Consider the following 21,203-nt stretch of genomic DNA (forward strand, 5'->3'; position numbering starts at 1 on the left):
CAGGTGAGTTTTGAAAGGCAGACAGCAGACGACACACGCTCTGTGGGCCACGGTGGGGACCCTGGGGGTGGGCTGAGCGACGCCTCTCTGGCTGCTGTGTTGACAGAGGAGCAAATGGGAGCAAGTGGGCAGAGGGAGACCGGAGATAAGGCTGTTGGGACGTGCCTTCTGACACTGGCTGTGCAGCCTCAGGCAAGGCTCTTAACTTTTCTGGGCCTCACTCTTGCTCACATTTGGGGCGGTAATGGGGGAGGGGGCAAATTTCGTTTACTCTCAGGAGGAACTCTCTGCCAACTAGATGGAACCACAGGCAGGCTTCCATGAAGCCCTCCGCTGTCAAAAACATTCACACCGAGGCTGGCTCCATTGAGCCTGGTGCTGAGGGCACTCGGATACCGCAAGAGCGTTAGGCAGAATGACCTCCCTGGTCCCTGACCCTGACTCTCCGTGGGCCACAGTTACAGCCCCTCCTCTGAACCTGTCCTACTGGATGACCTCAGACTGGTTGCTTCCCCTCTCTATACCTCAGCTCCCAAGTGAGGACAGAATTAGCCGCTTGATCGCTATGGGGCCTCTCACCAGAATGTTCTCCTGTTCATCCACTCTCAGTCTTTACCTCAGCCCCCATTCACGATGGCCGCTGTCTTGGCTGGCCGCTGGAGGCTCCGTGAATTTTGTCTTAGCCTTGGCGAAAAGGTCTCTACATGTCCATCCACTTCCGTTCAAGCATCCCGGGTGACCTTTCGGTTGGAAATCTCTCTGCTCATCCTGGACTGGGTTTATTTACTTTGGAATCTCTCTGGATGGCCCTGGAACTGGTGCTAGCTTCTGTGGGCAGCCTCCCATCCTGTCACCATCCTATAAAGGCCACCAACACTCAGCAGAATCCCAGCGGGACCATACAGAGGAGCAAGGATTTACGACCATCCTCCTCCAAACCTGTGAGTGGTGGGCTTTCCCCCGATGGCACCCCACATGGTGATCTTCAGAATGTTTTGGGGGAAAGAGGCAGAAGTATGGGGCCACTTAGATTAGCTAATATTCTGAATATAGCATATTTAGAGATAAATTTTATTAGAAGCATCAAACCAATGAGCAATGCAGGGTCATGACACGGTGTCCCTTTATTTGTTCATACTTTTATTCAGCAAATATATATTTCTCATTCCAAACTAAGTCCAGGTTTTTTACTGGGGGCTGGAGAGTGAATAGTAAAGTGGGTTGTGATCTCTCCCCTCAGGAGGTCACAGCCTTGTGGGAAAGGCAAACAAGTCATCACTAAATGGCACCAGAACTCTGATCAGAGAACAAAAATGGCAGGATGATGTGGTGGGACCCCCTAATCTCGACTCTAGGAAGGGAAGGGGCCTAGAGTGGGCTTCGCAGAGGGCGTGGTGTCTTACTAAAGCTGGAGAGTCAGTAGGAAATGACTTAGGTAAAATTGCAAAGATGAGGAAAGATGTTCCAGGCAGAGGAGCCAGCATGTACAAAGGACTTTTTTAAAAAAATTTAATTTAATTTATTTATTTGACAGAGAGAGATCACAAGTAGGCAGAGAGGCAGGCAGAGAGAGAGGGAAGCAGGCTCCCTGCTGAGCAGAGAGCCTGATGTGGGGCTCCATCCCAGGACCCTGGGATCATGACCTGAGCTGAAGGTGATTAACCCACTGAGCCACCCAGGTGCCCTATGTACAAAGGACTTTTGTGTAAAGAGCACAGACTTAGGGCTAAGTGTGACTTTTCAAATTTCAGCTCCTCCACTCACTGGCTGTGTACCTCTGGACAAGTTGCTCTAGGTTTCTGAACTGACTGCCCATCTATAAAACAGAAGCGAACCACATCTATCTTACAGGAATGTGAAGTTAAAAATAATAGGTGCTTTTCAAGGGTGCTTATCTGGGTAATTCTCACTCCTGTCCCTCCTATGACTGTTCAGGTGTCAAGTCAAGATGCTTCAGCTTTGGAAACTTGTTCTCGTATGTGGCCTGATCGCTGGGACCTCAGCATCCCTTCTTGAAAATCTTGGTGATAATCTGAGTAATACCGTGAACAAGCTGAAACCTGCTGTTGAGAAAGGACTCCAGACCGTTGACAATACACTTGATTGTGAGTCAGGACACAAGTGCCTCCTAAATGCTATCCCTGCATTACCAGAGGCTACCACCAAGGAATGCTATTTACGGGTGGTTTACCAAGAAAGTGGGCTGTTCAGTTCTTGGTTCATTCCCTTATTTTTCTGAGAACAGGGAATCTCAAATGAATATCCTCTTATATATTATATCATGGCAAGTTTTTCCTAATATATCCATAGGATAAGTTCCTAAAGTGGAGTTTCAAAAGTTCGGAAGGTATGCACAGTTTAAATTGTAGGAAGTGTTGACAAATAATCCTCTACATTAATATTCTCTCCAAAAGTCTTGGAAAAGTGCCTTTTTCTCTACTCCCTTGACAGCATTGGTATGGACAACTTAACAGTTTTGCTAATATCATAGATAAAAGATTATAGCTCATTTCACTTTGCATTTCTCCAATTATGAAAGAATTCACTCATTTTTAATATTTTATTCACTATTTACATATTTTAGCACAAATATTTTGTTCATATTTATAGCATATTCTTCTGCTAGGCTGTTCAGTTTTCTTACTGACATGTATTAATTCATTGGAAATTAAGGAAATTAGCCATAACTCAGCCTAGGTAGCTTTAAAGCCACCTAGCTTTACATTTAATCATGTCTCTTTTTAATTCTTATTTCTTAAAAGAATTTGGCTTTCTTTTCATTTTCAACATTAGCACACTGATAAACATTATAGGAGGAAGTAAATGCTATGTCTACCTTTCAAACGCTGTCAGGGCTTAGGTCTTGTTAGGGCTTAGAGCTTCAAAGATACAGAAGGGACCACTCTCCAATTTCACTGTTGGGAAAACTGAGTTCAGAAACAGAAGTGTCTGGATCAAGGTCACCTAATGAGTTACATGACCAAAAAGAGTTTTATTGAAATGAACTCCATTTGTTATACCATTATAACTAGGTAGATACCATCCACTGCACAGCCAAGTTGGAAAACCATAGTTAACATTTCTTCTCTTGTACAGCCTTTGTTTTTCCTTGAGTTAATAATTGCCTTGTTTTTCACTTGAATTATTTGCTACACATAATTCTTAATTCTTTACATATGCAATATTCTACATCTGCCATGTCTATCTAATCCCTCTTTTCTCTGGAGTCCTTCCATTAAGACACTTTGTTTTTGTACTCCTGTATGAATTGTTGCTCTCTGGGCTTGCTGCAAAGCTGTCATTCTGGGACTCCCATTTGCCACTTTTATGAGGTGGACCATACTTTTTCCTGGATTCTAGATTCTCTATTTCTTATTCTCTCATTTAGTTTGACCTAGTTTTTCAAACTTGCATGAACATCTCAGAGCAATAGACATTCTCCCTGTCTCGAGTCACAAATAGAAGCTGGTGTACAAGCAATTTGAATTGCCTGGTTAATTGATCACTTTGTTTATTAATGATGAATATATATTAGTAGGAAGGCAGCATGGAAGGAACAAAGGCTCCCCAGCCGCATGAATTTAGGCACATTTCTTAACCTTTTGATCCTTTATTTTCTCATCTGAAAATGCAGATAAAACCATATCTGGCTCATCTGTGTTATTATGAAGAGTAAATGAAATAACATAGGCAATAGTCTTACTTGGTGTCTGGTACATAGTCACTGCTTCCTAAGTGATGCACGACACTAATGGCAATTGTTTTTTTTAGCTGTCGTTCAGAAACTGACCTCTGACTTCAAGAAGCTTCAGGAATCCAAGGCTTGGCACCTGGCCCAGGAGAAGGTGCAGGAAGTGAAGAACTTGGTGAACGATGCTCTTGCTAAGATCACACCAGCTAAGGATGAGACTATGGGGTGAGTTTGTGCTTCAAGGTGGAGATCTTTGCTCCAAGAAAAAGGAACACGCATCTTTGGGGAGGTGAGTTTAAGGTCAAAGACAGAAAGGTTGATAAACCTTGTTGTCCTTGAGTCAAGGTGGTCTGAGGCCAGGTTCATCAGAGCTTGAGCAAATTAGAGGCAGGGCTGCAAGGCCAGTCTGGGCATCTCATGGGTTCGGACTTCCGTGTTATGTAATTTCAGGATCAGGGTGAAGATCCTCTCAATCCTTACCTCCACCTCTTTGGTGGTGCCTGAGGTCCCCTTTCCAAGGAGTAAGATGTTCTTCAAATATAGCTGAGGATGAAAGTACCAATCCCCTTCAGGAGAGAGAAGACAAGTTCATACCACATTGCTGGCTTCATGCGTGGAGTTTGGGAGTCAAGCAGTTCTGGGTTTGAATTCTGATTCTGGCACTTATTCCTCCCTGAATCCCTGTGGGCAATTACATCTGTCTGAGCATCCGTATGCCATGCCATAACATGGAGAGGGTCAAACCTCTGAATAGGGCGATTGCGAAGGCCAAAGTGGTGAGGCCCAAATGCTCAGCCTGATGCTGGCATAGAGAAGCATTCGGACCATGGCTGGCCCGAGGAATGCCAAAGAGAAATTGTGGCTTTCACACAGGTTGAACATCATTAACTCCCGCATCCTGAAAATCAAAGCGGAACTGACTCCTGATGGCGAAGGCATTAACATAAGGGTCCCCATCGTCGCTAATGTCACCCTGGCCCTGTGAGTATGCATTAGAATCTGGGATTTGGGAGAGGCTGTGCAGCATGGCCAATGATCTCCACACTGGAATCGGGCTCTTTCCCATGTTACCGTGTGACCTTGGGTCTCAGTCTCCTGCTCTGTACATGAAGGGGCCTTTCCCTGCTCTAAAATCTGAAGCTTTGAAATGTTATAATGAACTCTGGCCGTAATCAAGCCTCTTTGAAAAGAATCCTCCATTAAATATTTCTGAAATCATCACATTTCTCTAATTGTAAAATCTGAAAAACTGAGAAGACATGAGCACTCATAACTCTTTTTTTTTTTTTTTTGAAGATTTTATTTATCAGAGAGAGTCGGGGGGAGAGAGCGAGCACAGGCAGACAGACTGGCAGGCAGAGGCGGAGGGAGAAGCAGGCTCCCTGCTGAGCAAGGAGCCCGATGTGGGACTCGATCCCAGGACACTGGGATCATGACCTGAGGCCGAAGGCAGCCGCTTAACCAACTGAGCCACCCAGGCGTCCCGAGCACTCATAACTCTTTGGCAAAATTTCCACCAGCATTATTTCGTCTTGTGAGATTCTCTTTAAGTAACAGTGACCATTACGCTCAACATCTATTGTAGTGTACAGTATATAATGAAGGGCATGGGTTAAGAAGATGATCTTAAAGCATTTTGATTACTTTAAAAGAGAGATAGGAAAATGAGTGGAAGGAGAGAAATTGAGGACCCAGGGATTCCATCCTTCATTAGCTATGAGATCTTGGGATGGTTACTTAACCTCTCTATACCAATGTTTCCCCATTTTGAAAATAAAGATAATAATAGTACTTATACCTCATGGTATTGCTGTAATGATGACATGGATTAATCCAGGAAAAAAAATTTTTTTCTTTCACAGATTTATTTATTTTAGAGAGACAGAGAGAGGGGGCGGGGAGGATCAGAAGGAGAGGGAGAGAGAATCTCAAGCAGACTCCCCGCTGAGTGGGAAGCCCCACATGGGGCTCGATCTCATGTCCCTGAGATCATGACCTGAGCCAAAATTGAGAGTCAGATGCTTAGCCCACTGAGCCACCCAGGTGTCCTGAAAAAATGCTTTTTAGAAATGCCTACCATATCATTTGCCCTCCGTAAATGTTAACTGTTATTATTATTTTCATTATTAGGGTGGTGTTAAATAAAACTGTTATACGGACCAAATGGCAAGAAGCCCTTAATGTCGATGTCCAGTAAGAATCCAGACGATGCTGACATTACCCACAGACAAGCTGGAGGGTTAAATATCCACACAGGTGGAGGAACCCTAGGGCACCTTGGAGACCTCTGTTCACTGGGAATCTTATCTCCTGCAGGCCTGTCATTGGCAAGGTCAACCTGAAGGCCTCGCTGGACCTCCTGACTGCTGTCAAAGTTGCAATCGATCCCCAGACCGGCACCCCCCGACTGATCATAGGGAAATGCAGCAGTGACCCCGACAGCATCTCGCTCACCGTGCTGGACAGGTGAGGCCCGTCCATCTCAGAGGAGTGGGGCACTCGGAGGAGTGGAGGACCCCTAGCTTCCGCCCTATCCCCGTACCCCATAAGGTGGCACAACGTGGCAAAGGAACACAGGCTCTGGAGTCAGACCTTGGTTCAGGTATCAGCTATAGACTTACAACTTTGTGAACAGCTTAGCCCCTCCGAGCCTCAGTTTTTCCATCTGTAACCTGAAGGTGACAATAACATCTCCTCCCTGGCTGCTGACCGGACCATCTGGGAAACTAAAGTGTTGAGCCCAGAGCCTGGGTGCACGCTCGGCCCTCAGGGATAGTGCCATCCATGCTGACCGTGTCTTCTTGTTTTCCCCATTCCCAAGACAGGAGTGTTGGCCCCCGATCCCTTGGCAGCTCTGTCAAACCCACTTCCTGCTTTTGGAGTCTCTGTTTTTCCCCGCAGCACATTGCGGGTTATTACTGCTTCTTGAAAACTTGACCCCTTTATCATTATGTTATATCCCTCAACAACCATAACAGTAATAGTAAATGGTATTTTCCTTCCTGCCTCTGTGTGGGAGAGGGAGGAGAAGTAAATCCTTACCAGGGGCTCTAATTTCAGATTGTTCCCAGAGTCCTCCATTCATTTGGAAAATTCCCGAAATCAGAGATCTTAACAAACCGAATCCTCTCCATTGAAATCACAGATCCCTGCTAATCCATTATCTACTTCTTTTTAAGATTTTATTTATTTATTTGACAGATAGAGAGATCACAAGTAGGCAGAGCAGCAGGCAGAGAGTGGGGTGGGGGTGGGGAGGAGGCTCCCTGCTGAGCAGAAAGCCAGATGCGGGGCTTGATCCCAGAACCCTGAGATCATGACCTCAGCCGAAGGCAGAGGCTTAACTGACTGAGCCACCCAGGCGCCCCTCCATATCTATTTATTAAACTGTGTGCATGCAAGGGCAGGTTTGGTGGAGGAAGAGGGTGGTGGGGAGGCAGGGTGACCCTGGCGGCAGCTTTTGGAGAATGGTCTAGAAGTCAAAACCAGGGGCAGGTTGGCTTTGGCAGAAACAAGGCTGGGTTCTCAGCTCTCAGACCGGAGGGCCATGAGCAGAGGTCACTCCACCGTACCCCCTCAAGGGATCTGATCAAGGCATCTCAACCCCACGTACCAAAGAAAGGCTCTCCTGTCTGATGTTACTGGGGAAGGCTGGGATGTCAATGGAAACCCTGAACCCTGCTGGATACTGCCTTGTCTGCAGCCCCGGGGACTTCATCCTACCGCTCTGGGTCTCAGTGTCCGCATCTGTGAAATGGTCTTCCACTCTGTGGCCCAAGACAGCTCAGCCCAAGCACTCCCACCGCCAACCAGGCTCAACCCTCCTACCACTGCCCTCTCGCTCACTCCACTGCAGACACACTGGCCTTTTCTAGCCTCAGACAGGTTCCTGCCCACCTCCAGACCTGTGCACATGCTCTTCTGGCCTTCTAGAACACCTTTCCCCTCACTTCCACGTACTTCTCAAACTTCAGGTTCTAAAAAGGGTTCTTCCTCTTCTCCCTCAAACTCATCTACTCTTGGCCTCCATAGTAATTGTCACAAGCTGTCATTCTACGTTTTTCCAAAGATTTTATTTATTTATTTATTTATTTATTTGAGAGAGAGAGAAAGAGAATGAGTGGGGGTGGGAGGAGCAGAGGGAGAGGGAGAAGCAGACTCCCTGCTGAGCCGGCAGCCCAGTGCGGGACTCCATCCCAGGACCCCAGGATCATGACCCGAGCCAAAGGCAGACACTTACCCCACTGAGTCACCCAGACCTCCCATCATTCTATATTTACTTCTACGTTTACTTCAGTCCTTCTTTCAGCCAAAAATATTTGCTCATCTGCTCTGTTCCAGATAGGCTCTGAGCTCTAGAGAATGTATTGGTGACAAGAGACAAGGACCCAGCTTTCCCAAAGGCCTCCCTTAGGCAAGCAGTCAGGGAGGGCTTCCCTAAGGAGGTGTCGGTCAAGCTGAATGCTGAAGGTGGGCAGGAACCAGCCTTAGCAAGACCTGTTTGGTGTCTAGGTACCAGCTGAGGAGCTATTTGTGCTTTGCTCATCCCCACGTCCTCAGTGTAGTCAACGTCTGGCATGCAGGTGGTGATCAGAGTGGGATCTTAAGCCTGTGATGAGACTCTCACAGGTTGAGGTGAGCCTCTGGTCAGAAGTGGGGAACCCACAGGCTCAGGCTGTGGTTAGAAAGGCATTGCAGCACTCCTGGGTTTACCTGATTTCCAGGTGCTCAGCCATCTCCCCCTCCCCCACGCCCACCCCCACTGTGTGGCCACTCTGCCCACGGTTTTATCAGTTGCTACTCTTTTCCAGCCAAAATGCTATGATTGAGAAGGCCGTGAACACCCTGAGCAGCTTCCTGACAAAGACCATGTCCCAACTGGTAGAGAAGGATGTGAGTCCTCCACACCCTGGGGCCCAGAGCCATGCGTGGGGGGCGGGGGTGGGAGCGGTCAGGTGTGCCATTCACAGGAGCTACTGTACTCTCTGAGTGCCTTTTCTTCTTGGGGGCAAACTCCTCATTGGCCTGTCAGCTGGAACCTGTGCCCCTCTGCTCAGCCTGGGGAGAGGGAGAAATGACAAGCGGAGGCCCCACATTAGCTGAAATCACTGGATCCCAAGTTTGGGTCATTTGCCATACCCACCTACTCCCAATATGCCTTTTTAGCTAGTGTGGTCCTCCTTTAGACAACGCAATTTTACTCAAGCTTATTTAAATATGTATTTTAAAAAGAAAACTATCTACCATAATTAGAAATGCATATCATTCAGATAATTAATTTAAAACATAACAGGCCTATAAAATTGGTATTTTCATCTATGCATCACACAAAACCATTTTTACTGCATGCCCAAAGTTCCAGAGAGTCTGAATCCTTCTGGAAGGCGGCTGGGAATCTGGGTTTAGGAAAGAAAAACCCTCCAGGTGGCTCCATCACTCATTGGACTGGAGCCTCAGGACTCAAAATACGGTCCTCTGCCCAGCAGCTCGGGGGCCCTCATGTGGGAGCTGGTTAGAAACGCAAGCTCTCAGCCCCCCAGCCCTGCTGAATCAGAATGTGCACTTTAATGAAATCTTCAGGGAACTGTACAGAGTGAGAAACTCTCTGCTCTATGGTGCCCAGGACCCAATCTGATTTCTTAAAATTCCAGGGTTCCCAAGTTTAAGGTTTCTAAGAGTGTAGGATTCTGGGATGTTTAACACTCTAGATTCTCAGGGTTCTAGGATTCCAACGTTCTAAGGATTTAGAATTCTAGCATCCTATGGTTCTCCCGTTTGGGACTTTTAGGTTTCTATTGTTCTAGAATCCTAAGGGTCAAAGGTTCTGAGATCTTGGTGGGTGGGTGGCAGTGTGGCCCCAGCTGATAATGATCTGTTCTCCTCCCTCTCTCTCTCTCTCCCTCCCTCCCCCTCAGGTGTGCCCACTGATCCATGCCTTACTTTCCACCGTGGATGCGTCTCTTGTTCAGGACGTCATTGGTAAGTTACAGCCTGGGGACCGGGGGTACTTTCTCTCTGCAGCCTTCCAAGGGCAGGTGTACACCCTGTGCCCACCCCAGAGCAGGTGTGATCAGGGACCCCTGGAGAAGCAGGAGGACCCAGCGTCTGAGAGAGCTGGGAGAGTGTGGCAGGACCGAGGGGGTTCTGTAGGCCTCTGTGAGCCTCTGTGAGCTCTCTACCATCATCCCTCTTTAAATCTGCGGAACCTTCCTGGCAGAACGATGTGAGAAAGAAGGATGGGCCAGATCTGGGTTCAAATCCCGACTCTGCTATTTAGCAACCGTGGGGCCTTATTCAAGTGGCTCTGCCTCTCTGAGCCTTGGTTTCCTGCTGGGTGAACCCAAGATTAGAAACACTGGAGGGTGATGAGTGGATGAAAAGAAAAAACATAGAGTCTAATATCCAGTAAGCAATACTAGTAAACACCTGCCCTTCCCTTTCGCTCTTTATGAAAAGCTGTGGGTTCGCCTCCAGCCATGCGGGAGCTGTCTTTGGCCTTTGAGTTTCTAGGCAAGGCTGGGGTTGCTCGGAACACTAGAGCAACAGAAATGGGGTAAGTGAAGGTGTCAGGGTCCCGGAGGCGGCCCTTCTATGGAAACAGCCATAAGCCAGTTTCTTGGGCAATCGCTCTGTGCTTTGCATACCCCATTCCACTGAATCCAACAAACCTGTGGGGTGGTTACTGTCATTATACCCATTTTACAGGTGAACAAACTGAGGGTCAGAGTGGTAGACTGACGTGCCTGAGGTCCCATGGCTGTCAGACTGACCCCCTGGAGAGTGGCAGCCTTTGGGGTCTGGTTTCTATTGGAGACTGAGGCCTGCTATTTATTTTATTCCTTCAGATAAATTACAAAAGGAAAACCACCCACAAAACGATGTCTGAAGAGGGAGATGGGGAGGACTGCTGGTGATGCCCACCTGAAGGTAAGGGGTGGCTCTGTGCCTCATATAGAGGATGAGGTAGGCTGAACCCTAATCTTAGTCATAGACTGAGCTGTGACCCTGGCCCCAGCCTGAGACCTGATCCTGGTCATACCCTGCATCCTGAGCCTTATTCACATATCCAGACTGAGCCTAGATCCTGCTCACAGACTGAGATTTGACCTCAGTGATTTACTGAGCAATGACCTCAAGTCATAGACTGAGCCCTGACCTTGATCTCAGACTGATCCATGATCCTAATCCTACACTAAGCCTTGAACCCTAGCTCCAGTCTTGGCCTATGATCAGTCTTTTCACATCTGCATTATTCCTAAAATGAGAGGAGAGGACAATAAGGGGAGGAGCGGTTAGGGCTACGTGCCAGAGACAAACCCCAACCACAGATGCCAGCCCCCTCTTCAAGGCCTTCGACTCTGCAGGGGATTGTAGGAAGGAGTTTGTCTGGCAGTGTCTGATCGCTGTGGTCTCGTTCCAGATCGGTGCCCCATGGCTTGATGGTGTCCCTGGTAGCATCTCCATCTGGGAAGGTGCTGCCACCCCTAGCCTGAGCACAGCCAGAAGGGACCCTCCCAGAGATGATTCCTTGCAGTCAGGACAGCAGCCTCTGTGCTCACCACCCTCCACCCCCTGCAATAAAAGACCATTTCTGCACCCTCCTGTGTGGCCCATTTTATCCCTCCTTTGGGATTAAGGGGGAGAGGGCAACTAGAGGGGTAGAGACCTGGGTGGGAGCTGGAAGGGACCTCTGGGACTATTCAGCTTGTTTTATAAATGGGGACACTGATGCACAGAGAGGGGAGGGCAAGAGACTGTCCCAGGGTCACATAGCCAGTTGGTGGCAATGGCAGACTTGTTTCATCCATTCACAAGCTCAGCCAAGCATTTAGTGAGGGGAGGGCAAGAGACTACCCTGGGCCAGGCAGGCAGTGAGAATGGGACAGTCTCATTTGGGGTAAGCCCACCCAGGGTCTTTCTCCCTTCCCCTCCAGAGACTTCTAAGAGGCCTTATGGAGGATGGGGCACACTGGGTCTGTGGGCTCAGGAGTACAGGGACGAGTGACACAGGATCAGAGGCCTGAGCCAGATCTCAGCCTGCCCCTCCATGCCCTCCAAAGGGCTAGGATTTCCCCCGCAACGGAGATCAATTCAAGCAGCACCTGAGAACACCCATGGTCTCTCAACGCCATGGCTCACCTGCCTCCTACCTCCAGCCCTGAGAGCCTGTGCACCTACCAGCCAGACTGCACAGGTCCCTGCTTGCTTGGCAAAGCCAACCACCTAGAGGGTGCTCAGCCATCCCATGGAGACCAGCTCCTCTCTCTGGCAAGACCCCTCCACCCACACCCTAGAACTCAGCTCACCCCAGGCTATGCCTGGCTGTGATCATCACTCTGGGATGCTAATACCACCACCATCATGGACAGCTGACTTTGCTGGCACATGTGACCTCAGCAATTCCTAAGAATGCCAGGAGACACTATTCTTGTCCCCATTTAACAGATGAGGAAACTCAGGCTCACAGAGGCAAATGACTCATCAAGGTCACACAGTGAGCAAGTAGCAGAGTCAGGATTTGAACACATGACTATGAGAACCGTTGCTCAGAGAGCTTACATGCCTGCGCCCAGGCACTCGGCTGCCTCCCCAGTCCCCAGCAGGTGCTGCTTTCTTCTGCCCAGGACAGATGAGAACCTCCTGAGGCTATTCCGCCTACACGCAGGCCCCAGTCTCCCTTTGCCCTGCAGGGAGGAGCCCGCCACCCCTTCCACAAGGGCCTTCCCTCTGAAGAAGGCTGCCTCACAGGGTCAAGTCACCTCAGAGGACCCTTGAGCCCTTGGGGTGACCTAAAGGGGTCGCAGACCAGTTCTCCTGAGCAATCCTGTGAAGACCTCAGTTCAGGTTGTGCTGAGGGGCTGCTGGGCACAGGGCAAGGGCCGGGGTTTCAGACCCATCTGAACTCCACAGGGTCCCTGCCACTTTCTAGCCCTGAAATCTTGGGCAAGTTACTTAGCCTCTGGGAATCTCGGTTTTCTTACCTGTCAAACGGAATTAGCAGAAAAAAACCTCCCTTGCCGAGCTGTTGTGAGGGTGGGAAGTGTGTAACTGGGGCCTGACAGCTAGCGAGTGCAAGATGAGTGTCCCCTCTACATGCTGGAATTGCCGTTGTAACTGCCCTGTGTTTGTTGATTGACTGATGAAAGCCCTGATGTGGTTGAAAGAACCATGGTCCTGGGAGATCTTGGGTTTTCACCCATCTTTATGGCCAGACTACCAGCATCCCCAACAGTGACCAATTTTCTCTCCCTCCCCAGGTTTTAGCTGGGCATATGGCCCCCAGACAGGGACTACATGTCCCAGCTTCCCTTGCAGTAGCCATATGACTAAGATCCAGCCAATGGCATATCAGCAGAAGTGATGCATCAAATTCCACTTTGCGCTCTAAAAGAAAGGGGCACCTCACTGGCTCAGTCCATAGAGCCTGTGACTCAGAAAGCCTGTGACTCATGATCTCAGGATTGTGAGTTCAAGCCCGACCCTGGGCACTGTGCTTCCTTAAAAACAGACAGGGAGCATTCCCTCCCGTCCCCTCCTGACCTTCTCTTAGAAATTAGAAAAAGTGGAAAAACTGCCTGAGATCTGAGATCTAGAGGTGGAAGCCCCGCTTTGAAGACAGCAGAGCTGCTCCAAGAGCCCCTGACCACCCATCTCGGCCCCTGTGGCAGTAAAGCAATGAGCTAGCTTATTTAAACCATTGTGTTTTGGGGTCTCTTTGTCAAGGCTACTTTATTTCTACCCTACCTCATTCTGCTAGTAACATGCTGTGTGACATTAGGCTGCTAACTTCTCTTCTCTGAGCCTATTTCCCTATTTGCACAGTGGCCCTTTCTGCTCCAACAGGACAAGAGTTAATGCTCCCTCCAGACTGGAAGGGGAAATAAACATTTACGGAGCCCCTACTCCATAGCAGGCCCTGGATTAGACGCCTGCTTCTTAACCTAAGATGACTTTGCCCCCACAGGACACTGGCAATGTCTGGAGGTATTTTAATGGTCACAGACTGGGTGAGAGATGTTACTGACATCTCATGGATAGAGGCCAGGGATGTGGGTAGAAGCCAGGGATGTCACTAGTCAATACACAGGACAGCCTCTCACAATAAAGAAGCATCCAGGCCAAAATGTCAATAGTGTTGAGAAACCTTGCATTAACACTTTATGTACATTGTCTCGTTGAATTCTGTTCTTTTCGGGGTGATGCAGTGTATGGGGGAAGATATAGCAACTGAGGCTCAGAAGTGTGAAGTGACTTGCCCAGGGCCACACAGCTGGTCCGAGGCAAAGCTAGATTTAATCCAAAGTCATCCTCCTCTGGGACTGGGGCTTCCCTTCCAGTCAGGGAAGAACGGTGAGTTTTCCCTTCTCACTATTTTGTGACAAACCCACCTCTCACAAAAAAATACACAAAGGAGGTCTCAAAATTCAGGGCTTCTTTGGGCAGTAGCCAGCTTGAGCCTGTGCTAAGCCTTTGCCCATGCTGTTAAGCCTACTGAGGACACAGTGCCTTCTTCTCTAGCTCAGCCTTAAAATTTTGCTCAGCAGTCAACACCCAGCTAAGTGAGGGCTGCTCCTCCTTGTTTCCCAAAAAAGACCCTGTGCTTCCCAACATGTAGGCCGGCCCAAGCAACCTTGCCATTACTGTCCAACACGGAGAAAGCATTTAGAAATTGTCAACTCTGGCTAGTCTGGTTTTCACCTTTCTTACTCATCAGTCTGCCCCTTGAGCCTGCAAGCTCCTTGAGAGCAAGTACCTCCCTCTCCTTAGCAGCTCCAGGGCCCAGAGAAGGACCAGATACAGATACAGTACAAGCACTAACAAATGTTGAATGAATGAATGAGTGAATGAATGAATGAACCCCTTCTTTCTCTATACAATAACCAGACACCATCTCTGGGACACCTGAGTGGGTAGGTGTATGGGAAAATTCTAGCAAGCCAGGATTGGGGGTATGGGAGACTTGTCATTGTTTTCTGTTGACCAAGGCCAGATCCCTGGGCTTTGAGGACATAAACGCTATGGACCAAATGTGGGGCTCCTAAGTGAGTGAAGCCAGAACATGGTGGGGGGCGGGGGCCGAGGCCACACAGCCCCACTGGTGACTAACGTGGCCGATGGAGGGGAAAGGTGGCAGGGTGGAGAAGTGAGGCAGCATTCTCCTACTGGCAGCCCGGCACCCTGGAACCAACTCTGGCTCCTGGCCTACTCAGCCCAGACCTCAAAGAGGGATGAGAGCTTCCTGGAGATGGTGACCCACATGAAGGAGGCTTCAGGAAAGAGAAGGACATTTGGAGGAGGTGAGGGAACAACTATGATCAGGGAATATGTGGGTAGAAAAAGGCAAAACCTAACTGGATCCTGAATAATCCAGAAACTAGAGTGCAGGGGCACCTGGGTGGCTCAGCTGGTTAAATGGCTGACTCTTGATTTTGACCCAGATCATGAACTCACGGGCGTGAGATTGAGCCCCATCATGATCTCGGGGTGATGAGATCAAGTCCCACATGGGGCTCCACGCTGGGCATGGAGCCTGCTTGAGATTCTCCCTCGTCCTCTCCCTTTGCCCCTCCCCCACTCTCTCCCTCTCTCTTTCTCTCTCTAAAAAAAAAGAAAGAAAGAGACTAGAGTGCAAAACTGTGGTTCAGGCTACAATTTTGAAGGCTTAATCAGTTAAATAAATGCTGGATCTTTCCAATGTTTGCACGATTTCTTGAGGATAACATCTCAGGATCAGAATTATTTACTTTATGCGTTGGAATATCTTATGACCCCAGGAACACATCACAGAATTTACTAAACCGGATCTTTCTATTTATACTATGATGAAAGAGTATATACATTTCACCATATATTTGCCAGAAGATGGACACTTTTATTTTAAATATCTGCTCTTTGAATGGGAGTAGAATAAACATCACACTGGAAAAGCCAAAGGTCCCAAATTAGGATAATCAGTTGATGAATCATTTCAATAGATTATTTTCTGAACTTTTTTTTTAAGTTGGGGAAATACTGTGTTTCACAGCTGAGTGAAAATACAGATCTTAGGAGTTGCTTAACTGGTATGACAATGATGCAAAAAACTGAAACTGGGTAGGGGAACTGACCAGGATGCGACAATTTGACAAATGTCATTTGTTGGGGTGACTCATTTCTGTGTTAATGTTAGTACAATAAGTAAAATGGATTTTCAGAAAGCAGGAGGATTGTTGAGCACCTAGCTAAGCCAGGCCCTGCACTAGGCTGTTCAGGGGTGACCAAAGAGGGTCCCCCTTCCCAGCCCCTAACCACTACACCACCACCACCCTGCCCTCAGCTTAGCAGCATGGAGGGGGCTCATGCAAAATTCCTTGCCCAGAGCGGAGCGGGGGCACGGGGAGGGAAGAGGACAGGACTCAGGCACACAGCCTTCCCGGGGGGAAGCCGGGTGCTGTGAGGGGCCCTCAGAGAAGGCCTCCCACAGCAGGTGCTGATTGAGTTGAAATTAGAGAAGGGAGGCAAAGGCATTGCCAGCAGGCAGAAGCGACCACATGAGCAAAGGCCGGGAGGCGAGAGTTAACCTGGCATCCCCTGGGAACCCACAGGACCTGGATGCTGCTGGAGCAGAAACGTGTGAAGGTCAAATGGAGGGCAGTGTCTGGAATGCTAAGCTGGAGGCAGTTTAGAGGTGATCCTCTCAGCCAAGAGTTACATTTCTTTGTCCTTAACACGCCTTCAAAACCCAAAGACCTCAAGGACCTTTTGTCTACATGGATTCTACCCATCGATATTTGCCACAAAAGGAACTAATATATATATTTTTAAATACAGATTCATTGAATTCTTTTAAAATAATAAATGGATTGCATTTTAACAAAATGACATATTTTTATGAAAAAAGACTGTATGTTCCAAAAACATCATAACTGGGAAGAATGGCTCTTTTTACATTTTTTTAAATTCTCCATAATGACTGGCTTAATAGAAGACAGCTGGATCCTCACATCTGCTCTGCCTTCAGTTGGTTGTAATATCACATGTCATGAAGTGTCTAGAAAATTCTCTACACTTGTGACATAAATGAGAGCAAAGAGGCAAATAACATCTTCGTATTAATTTAGAATTTGGGGGGACCTTGCAGAACCCTTGAAAGTTTCTTTGGGGCCCCCAGACCACACTTCAAGAACTGCTGGGCTAGGTACGAGGAAGCCATGGAAGGTTTCTGGACAAGGGAGACAGCCTCGGTAATCAGTTTCCAGAAGCTTCCTCTGGCCAGTGATATGTCAGGTGAATTGAAAGGAAGCAAAGGCCATGGCTGGCCCAGGTCCCACCCAGGACAAGAGCTGTTAGGTGGAGAGCTGGGCTGAGGCCAGGGAGAAAGTGTGGCTCCCAGGGAAGGGGTGCCCACGAGAGAAGGTCAGCTAGAGCAGTCCCTCCTGCAGCTTACTCATGCTGAGCCTTTGCTATCCTGGGTCCCCAGACTAGGCTCCGGGGCCAGCGCTGATGGCTCAGGAGCCTGTATTCCACCCTCCTCCACTTGAGAGTGTTGTTGGAAGAGGGAAGACCTCACCTTTGGTTCCAGAAGAAGGAACAAAGTGATTCACCTTAGCTCATATCCAAGATCAGCTGGCAAAGTCATATTTGTCCCTATTGTTCTGCAAATTCTTGCCCATTCAACTGACCATGGGGAGCACGTGTGCTGACAATGGCACCTATGGACCTGCATTTCACAACCCTGATCGAAGCTTCCAGAAGGTCTTACTGCACCATCCAGTGATCACACTCCTTGGTATCTACCCAAAGGAATTGAAAATGTATGTCCACACAAAGACCTGCACATGGAGGTTTGAGCAGCTTTACTCGTAACTGCCAAAACTTGGAAGAACCAAGATGTCTTTCAGTAGGATAAATAAGCTGTGGCCCAACCAGACAGTGGAATGTGATGCAACATTAAAAAGATGAGCTAGCGTGTGTAAACCTGGCGATTCACAGACCTGTACCCTGGGGATAAAAAAATATATGTTTATTTAAAAAAAATTATATATTAAAAAAAAGATGAGCTAGCAACTCATGAAAAGACATGGAGGAACCTTAAATCCGTATTACTAAGTTAAAGCAGCCTCATCTATGAGAAGGCTACACACTGGGTGATTTCAACTATGTGACATTCTGGAAAAGGCAAAACTATAGAGACAGTTTTAAAAAAATCAGTATTGTCAGGGTTCAGAAGGAGGGAGGGATGAATTGTCAGAGCACAGAGTATTTTGAGGGCAATGAAACTGTTCTGTAGACTGTAATAGTAGATGCATGTATGGCACTTTGGTCCAGATCCATAGGATACACACCACCAGGCGCAAACCCTGATGTAAACTGTGGACGGTGGATGATAATGATGTGTCAGTGTGGGCTCATCATTATAACAAAGGCCCACTTCCGGGGGCAGGGGGACTGCTGACAATGCAGGAAGCTGGGTGTGCGGAAGGGGCAGGAAGTATATGAGAACTCTGCACTTTCTGCTCAAATTTGCTGTGAACCTAAAATTACTCAGAAAAATAGTCTATTAAAAAGCAAACAAGAGGCACCTGGGTGGCTCAGTGGGTTAAAGCCTCTGCCTTCAGCTTGGGTCATGATCCCAGGGTCCTAGGATCGAGCCCCACATCAGGCTCTCTGCTCATTGGGGAGCCTGCTTCTTCCTCTCTCTCTGCCTGCTTCTCTGCCTACTTGTCATCTCTGCCTGTCAAATAAATAAATAAATAAAATCTTTTTTAAAAAAAGCAAACAAGGGCACCTGAGTGGCACAGTCAGTTAGGCGACTGACCCTTGGTTTTGGCTCAGGTCGTGATTTCAGGGTGATAAGACAGAGCCCCATATTGGGCTCCACACTCAACGGGGAGTCTGCTTGAGATCCCCTCTCCCTCTCCCTCTGCCCCTCCCCCCTCTCTAAACAAATAAAATCTTTTTTTTAAAAATCGAAAAACCAAATAAACCTTCAGGGTAGAGGCTCCAAGCCTGGCATTATGTTTCCCCTAGAATCTGACCTCTGCCTGCCCTTTCTTCCTCCTCTCCTGGGCTTCCTTGCCCACATTCTACAAAAAGGAGGCAGGAAGTAATATTTCGGCGGGTAGTCATGCTAAAATATCTGCTGGGACCCCCTGCTCTCTAATGACCCGCATGAGAATGGCCTTCAGGCTCTAACACGTGTCCATGGCTAGAAAACATACCAGATGAAACTGAACTGTGATTAAGACCTTGGCTCTGGGGTCTACCTCCTGGGTGTGGATCTTGGCTCTTCTAGGGGCTGGAAGCACAGTCTCTTTTCCTGTAATGTGAGTGTTAGAGCATCAACCCCTCCTAGGGTTTGGGGAGGATGAAATAAGATGAAGTGTGCAGAGTGTGTAGTATGAGGCCTAGGGAGACAGACAAACTTAGATACAGCCCCTAAATCTGACATATTAGATGCAGAAGCTGATATCCTCAGACCTGGGGTTGAATAGGGGGACAAATGTCCAGCTTTGGAGTCAGACTAATTGCTACCAGGGAAATCTGTAACATCTTCTTGGTAAGGATGAGATTAGAACAAGGCCTCAAAGAATGGGTCCTTCCTTCCTTCATTCTTTTAGCACAGATTTAGGCAGTGTTTGCTGCTTTCCAGGCAGGCCATAGGAACAACCTGAACAAAGGTCCTGTGGTAGGAGGGGCAGAGCATACCAGGGAAAAAACAAGTAGGTGGCATTTAGGGATGTTTGGTGGGAGATCAGCATGACAAGGTCCCCATGGCTTGGACACCGTGGAACTGTCTGATCTTTGCCAGAATGATTAGGTGACTTAGTATGGCAGACAGGAAAGTATCCTGTTCAGCTGTTCCTTCAGGAAGGCCTGCTGTGACGAGGTTAGCTGGTTGACTATTCTCCACCTCTGTATGTATATCCAGGCACACAGAATGAAGACTAGAGACCAATGAACCAAAGTGCTAGCGGAGGTTATCTCTAAATAGATACTGTTTTCTTTATGCCTTTCTGTATTTTAAAATGCTCCCTTGTAAACACAGATCATGCAAATAATCTGAAATACATGTTTAAATACATTTTTAATTAAAGCTTGAGTGGGGTCTCACTTTCGGGAGCAAATGATGGAGCCTATCTGTCCTTCGGGCCTTGAGGAACAAGCTTTCCCATTGCAACAGAGATCTGTGACTCCCACCTTACGAGGAGGCCTCAGCTCTGCTCTAAAAGGAGGAATTTGGCATGTGTATCAAAGTTACAAGCTTGGGCTCAAATCCTGACTCTACTATAGACTGGCTCTATGACCTTGGGCAACTTTTTCTTCTCTTGATGCTTGGTTTCCTCACCTATAAAATGGGATAAAAAGACTAAAGGGATATAAAGACTAAGAATAGTCTTTATATCATAAGACTGCTATGAGGATTCCACAAGCATCTGTTAAAATTGCCTGTCAATGCCAGCTACTGTTATGATAGATGGAGAACCTGAGGCCCAGAAAGGACATGGGAGCTGTCCAGTGTCAAACAGCAAGGAAAGGTAGAGCCAGGCTAAAACCCAAGGCTCTCTCAAATGAGGCCAGTGTGCATTCCCCCCTGTCTCCACTCAGAGCAGACTGGTGGCTTCATCCCTGGGTCTACCTCACTCATGGCATAGGTGAGGAAACCTGCAGGACAGGGCCATGGATGAGAGTCATGAACAGTCTCCAGACTCTCTCAATGCTCCCTACCTTTTCTGCACCTCCGCATTTGGTGAGTTTCATGACGTACAGTTTGAAATACATTATTGACACATCGATTGACACAAATGAGTCCCTACCCCATTAATCCCCAGGCCTTCTATGCAGGAATGTTTGCTTTGGAGGTTTTGGATGGACGTGGTAAGATTGAGGGCTTCTCATCAGCTTCCCAGCTGTCCATCACCCAGTGCCATGTCTCCCCAGCAAGGGGGCCACTCATCATTTATAAAGTCTGCCTCACTCCAGAGCCCATCCAGAATCAACTAACAGAGACCCAGGGTGTCAGAGTGGTCCTGAAACTGACTCTTCTTACCTGGGATCCCCACAGGTACTGCCCCAAGATGCTGAAAGTATCAGGTCTCCTTCTTATCCTCTCTGGGCTGCTTGCCCTACTGTCTGCTCAGTATTTGAATAATTGAATCACCTGTGGTTCTGTTATATTGTATATTTTAATTTCTTGGATTTTAGTCCATTTGTCGTGCATGTGTGTGTGTGTATGTATGTGTGTGTGTGCCTTGTAATTTTTCATTGGATGCTAGACATGTTAAAAATCACAGAGGCTCTGAATGGCCCCATCTTTTTCCAAAGAGCAAAGAAGACAGCCAAAAGTTAGAATATAAGTGGATTGCTTTGATTCTTCTGAGGCTTAGATTTATGTTTTATGAGGGTAAAACTATTTTGATTTTGCTCTTACTCTTCAGGAGAAGCCTTTATTTCTAGAACGTGCCATTTCTCCTACAGCGTCTCCTACATCTTTTGGATCTTAACTAAAAGTCCAAGATGTTTATCAAGGCCC

At 47.8% G+C, this 21,203-nt stretch overlaps 1 protein-coding gene across 1 annotated transcript; it reads left to right on the plus strand.

Annotated features, from left to right (window-relative positions):
- The first annotated feature begins 1,948 nt into the window (after nucleotides 1-1,948).
- Nucleotides 1,949-11,184, plus strand: BPIFA2 (BPI fold containing family A member 2). Its single transcript, XM_059407687.1, has 8 exons — nucleotides 1,949-2,105; nucleotides 3,772-3,916; nucleotides 4,565-4,672; nucleotides 6,008-6,157; nucleotides 8,503-8,584; nucleotides 9,607-9,670; nucleotides 10,166-10,244; nucleotides 11,112-11,184. The coding sequence occupies exons 1-8, from the start codon at nucleotides 1,949-1,951 to the stop codon at nucleotides 11,182-11,184; spliced, it is 858 nt and encodes a 285-aa protein (XP_059263670.1).
- Nucleotides 11,185-21,203: the final 10,019 nt, after the last annotated feature.

The sequence above is a fragment of the Mustela nigripes genome, chromosome 7 (assembly GCF_022355385.1).
Source record: "Mustela nigripes isolate SB6536 chromosome 7, MUSNIG.SB6536, whole genome shotgun sequence".
NCBI lineage: Eukaryota > Metazoa > Chordata > Mammalia > Carnivora > Mustelidae > Mustela > Mustela nigripes.

Excerpts from the sequence above, each read along its gene's own strand:
- BPIFA2 (XM_059407687.1), top strand. The coding sequence starts at position 1,949 with ATGCTTCAGCTTTGGAAACTTGTTCTCGTATGTGGCCTGATCGCTGGG. Across the intron at positions 6,158-8,502 it reads TCGCTCACCGTGCTGGACAG|CCAAAATGCTATGATTGAGA; the intron begins GTGAGGCCCGTC and ends ACTCTTTTCCAG. Across the intron at positions 8,585-9,606 it reads CCCAACTGGTAGAGAAGGAT|GTGTGCCCACTGATCCATGC; the intron begins GTGAGTCCTCCA and ends CCTCCCCCTCAG.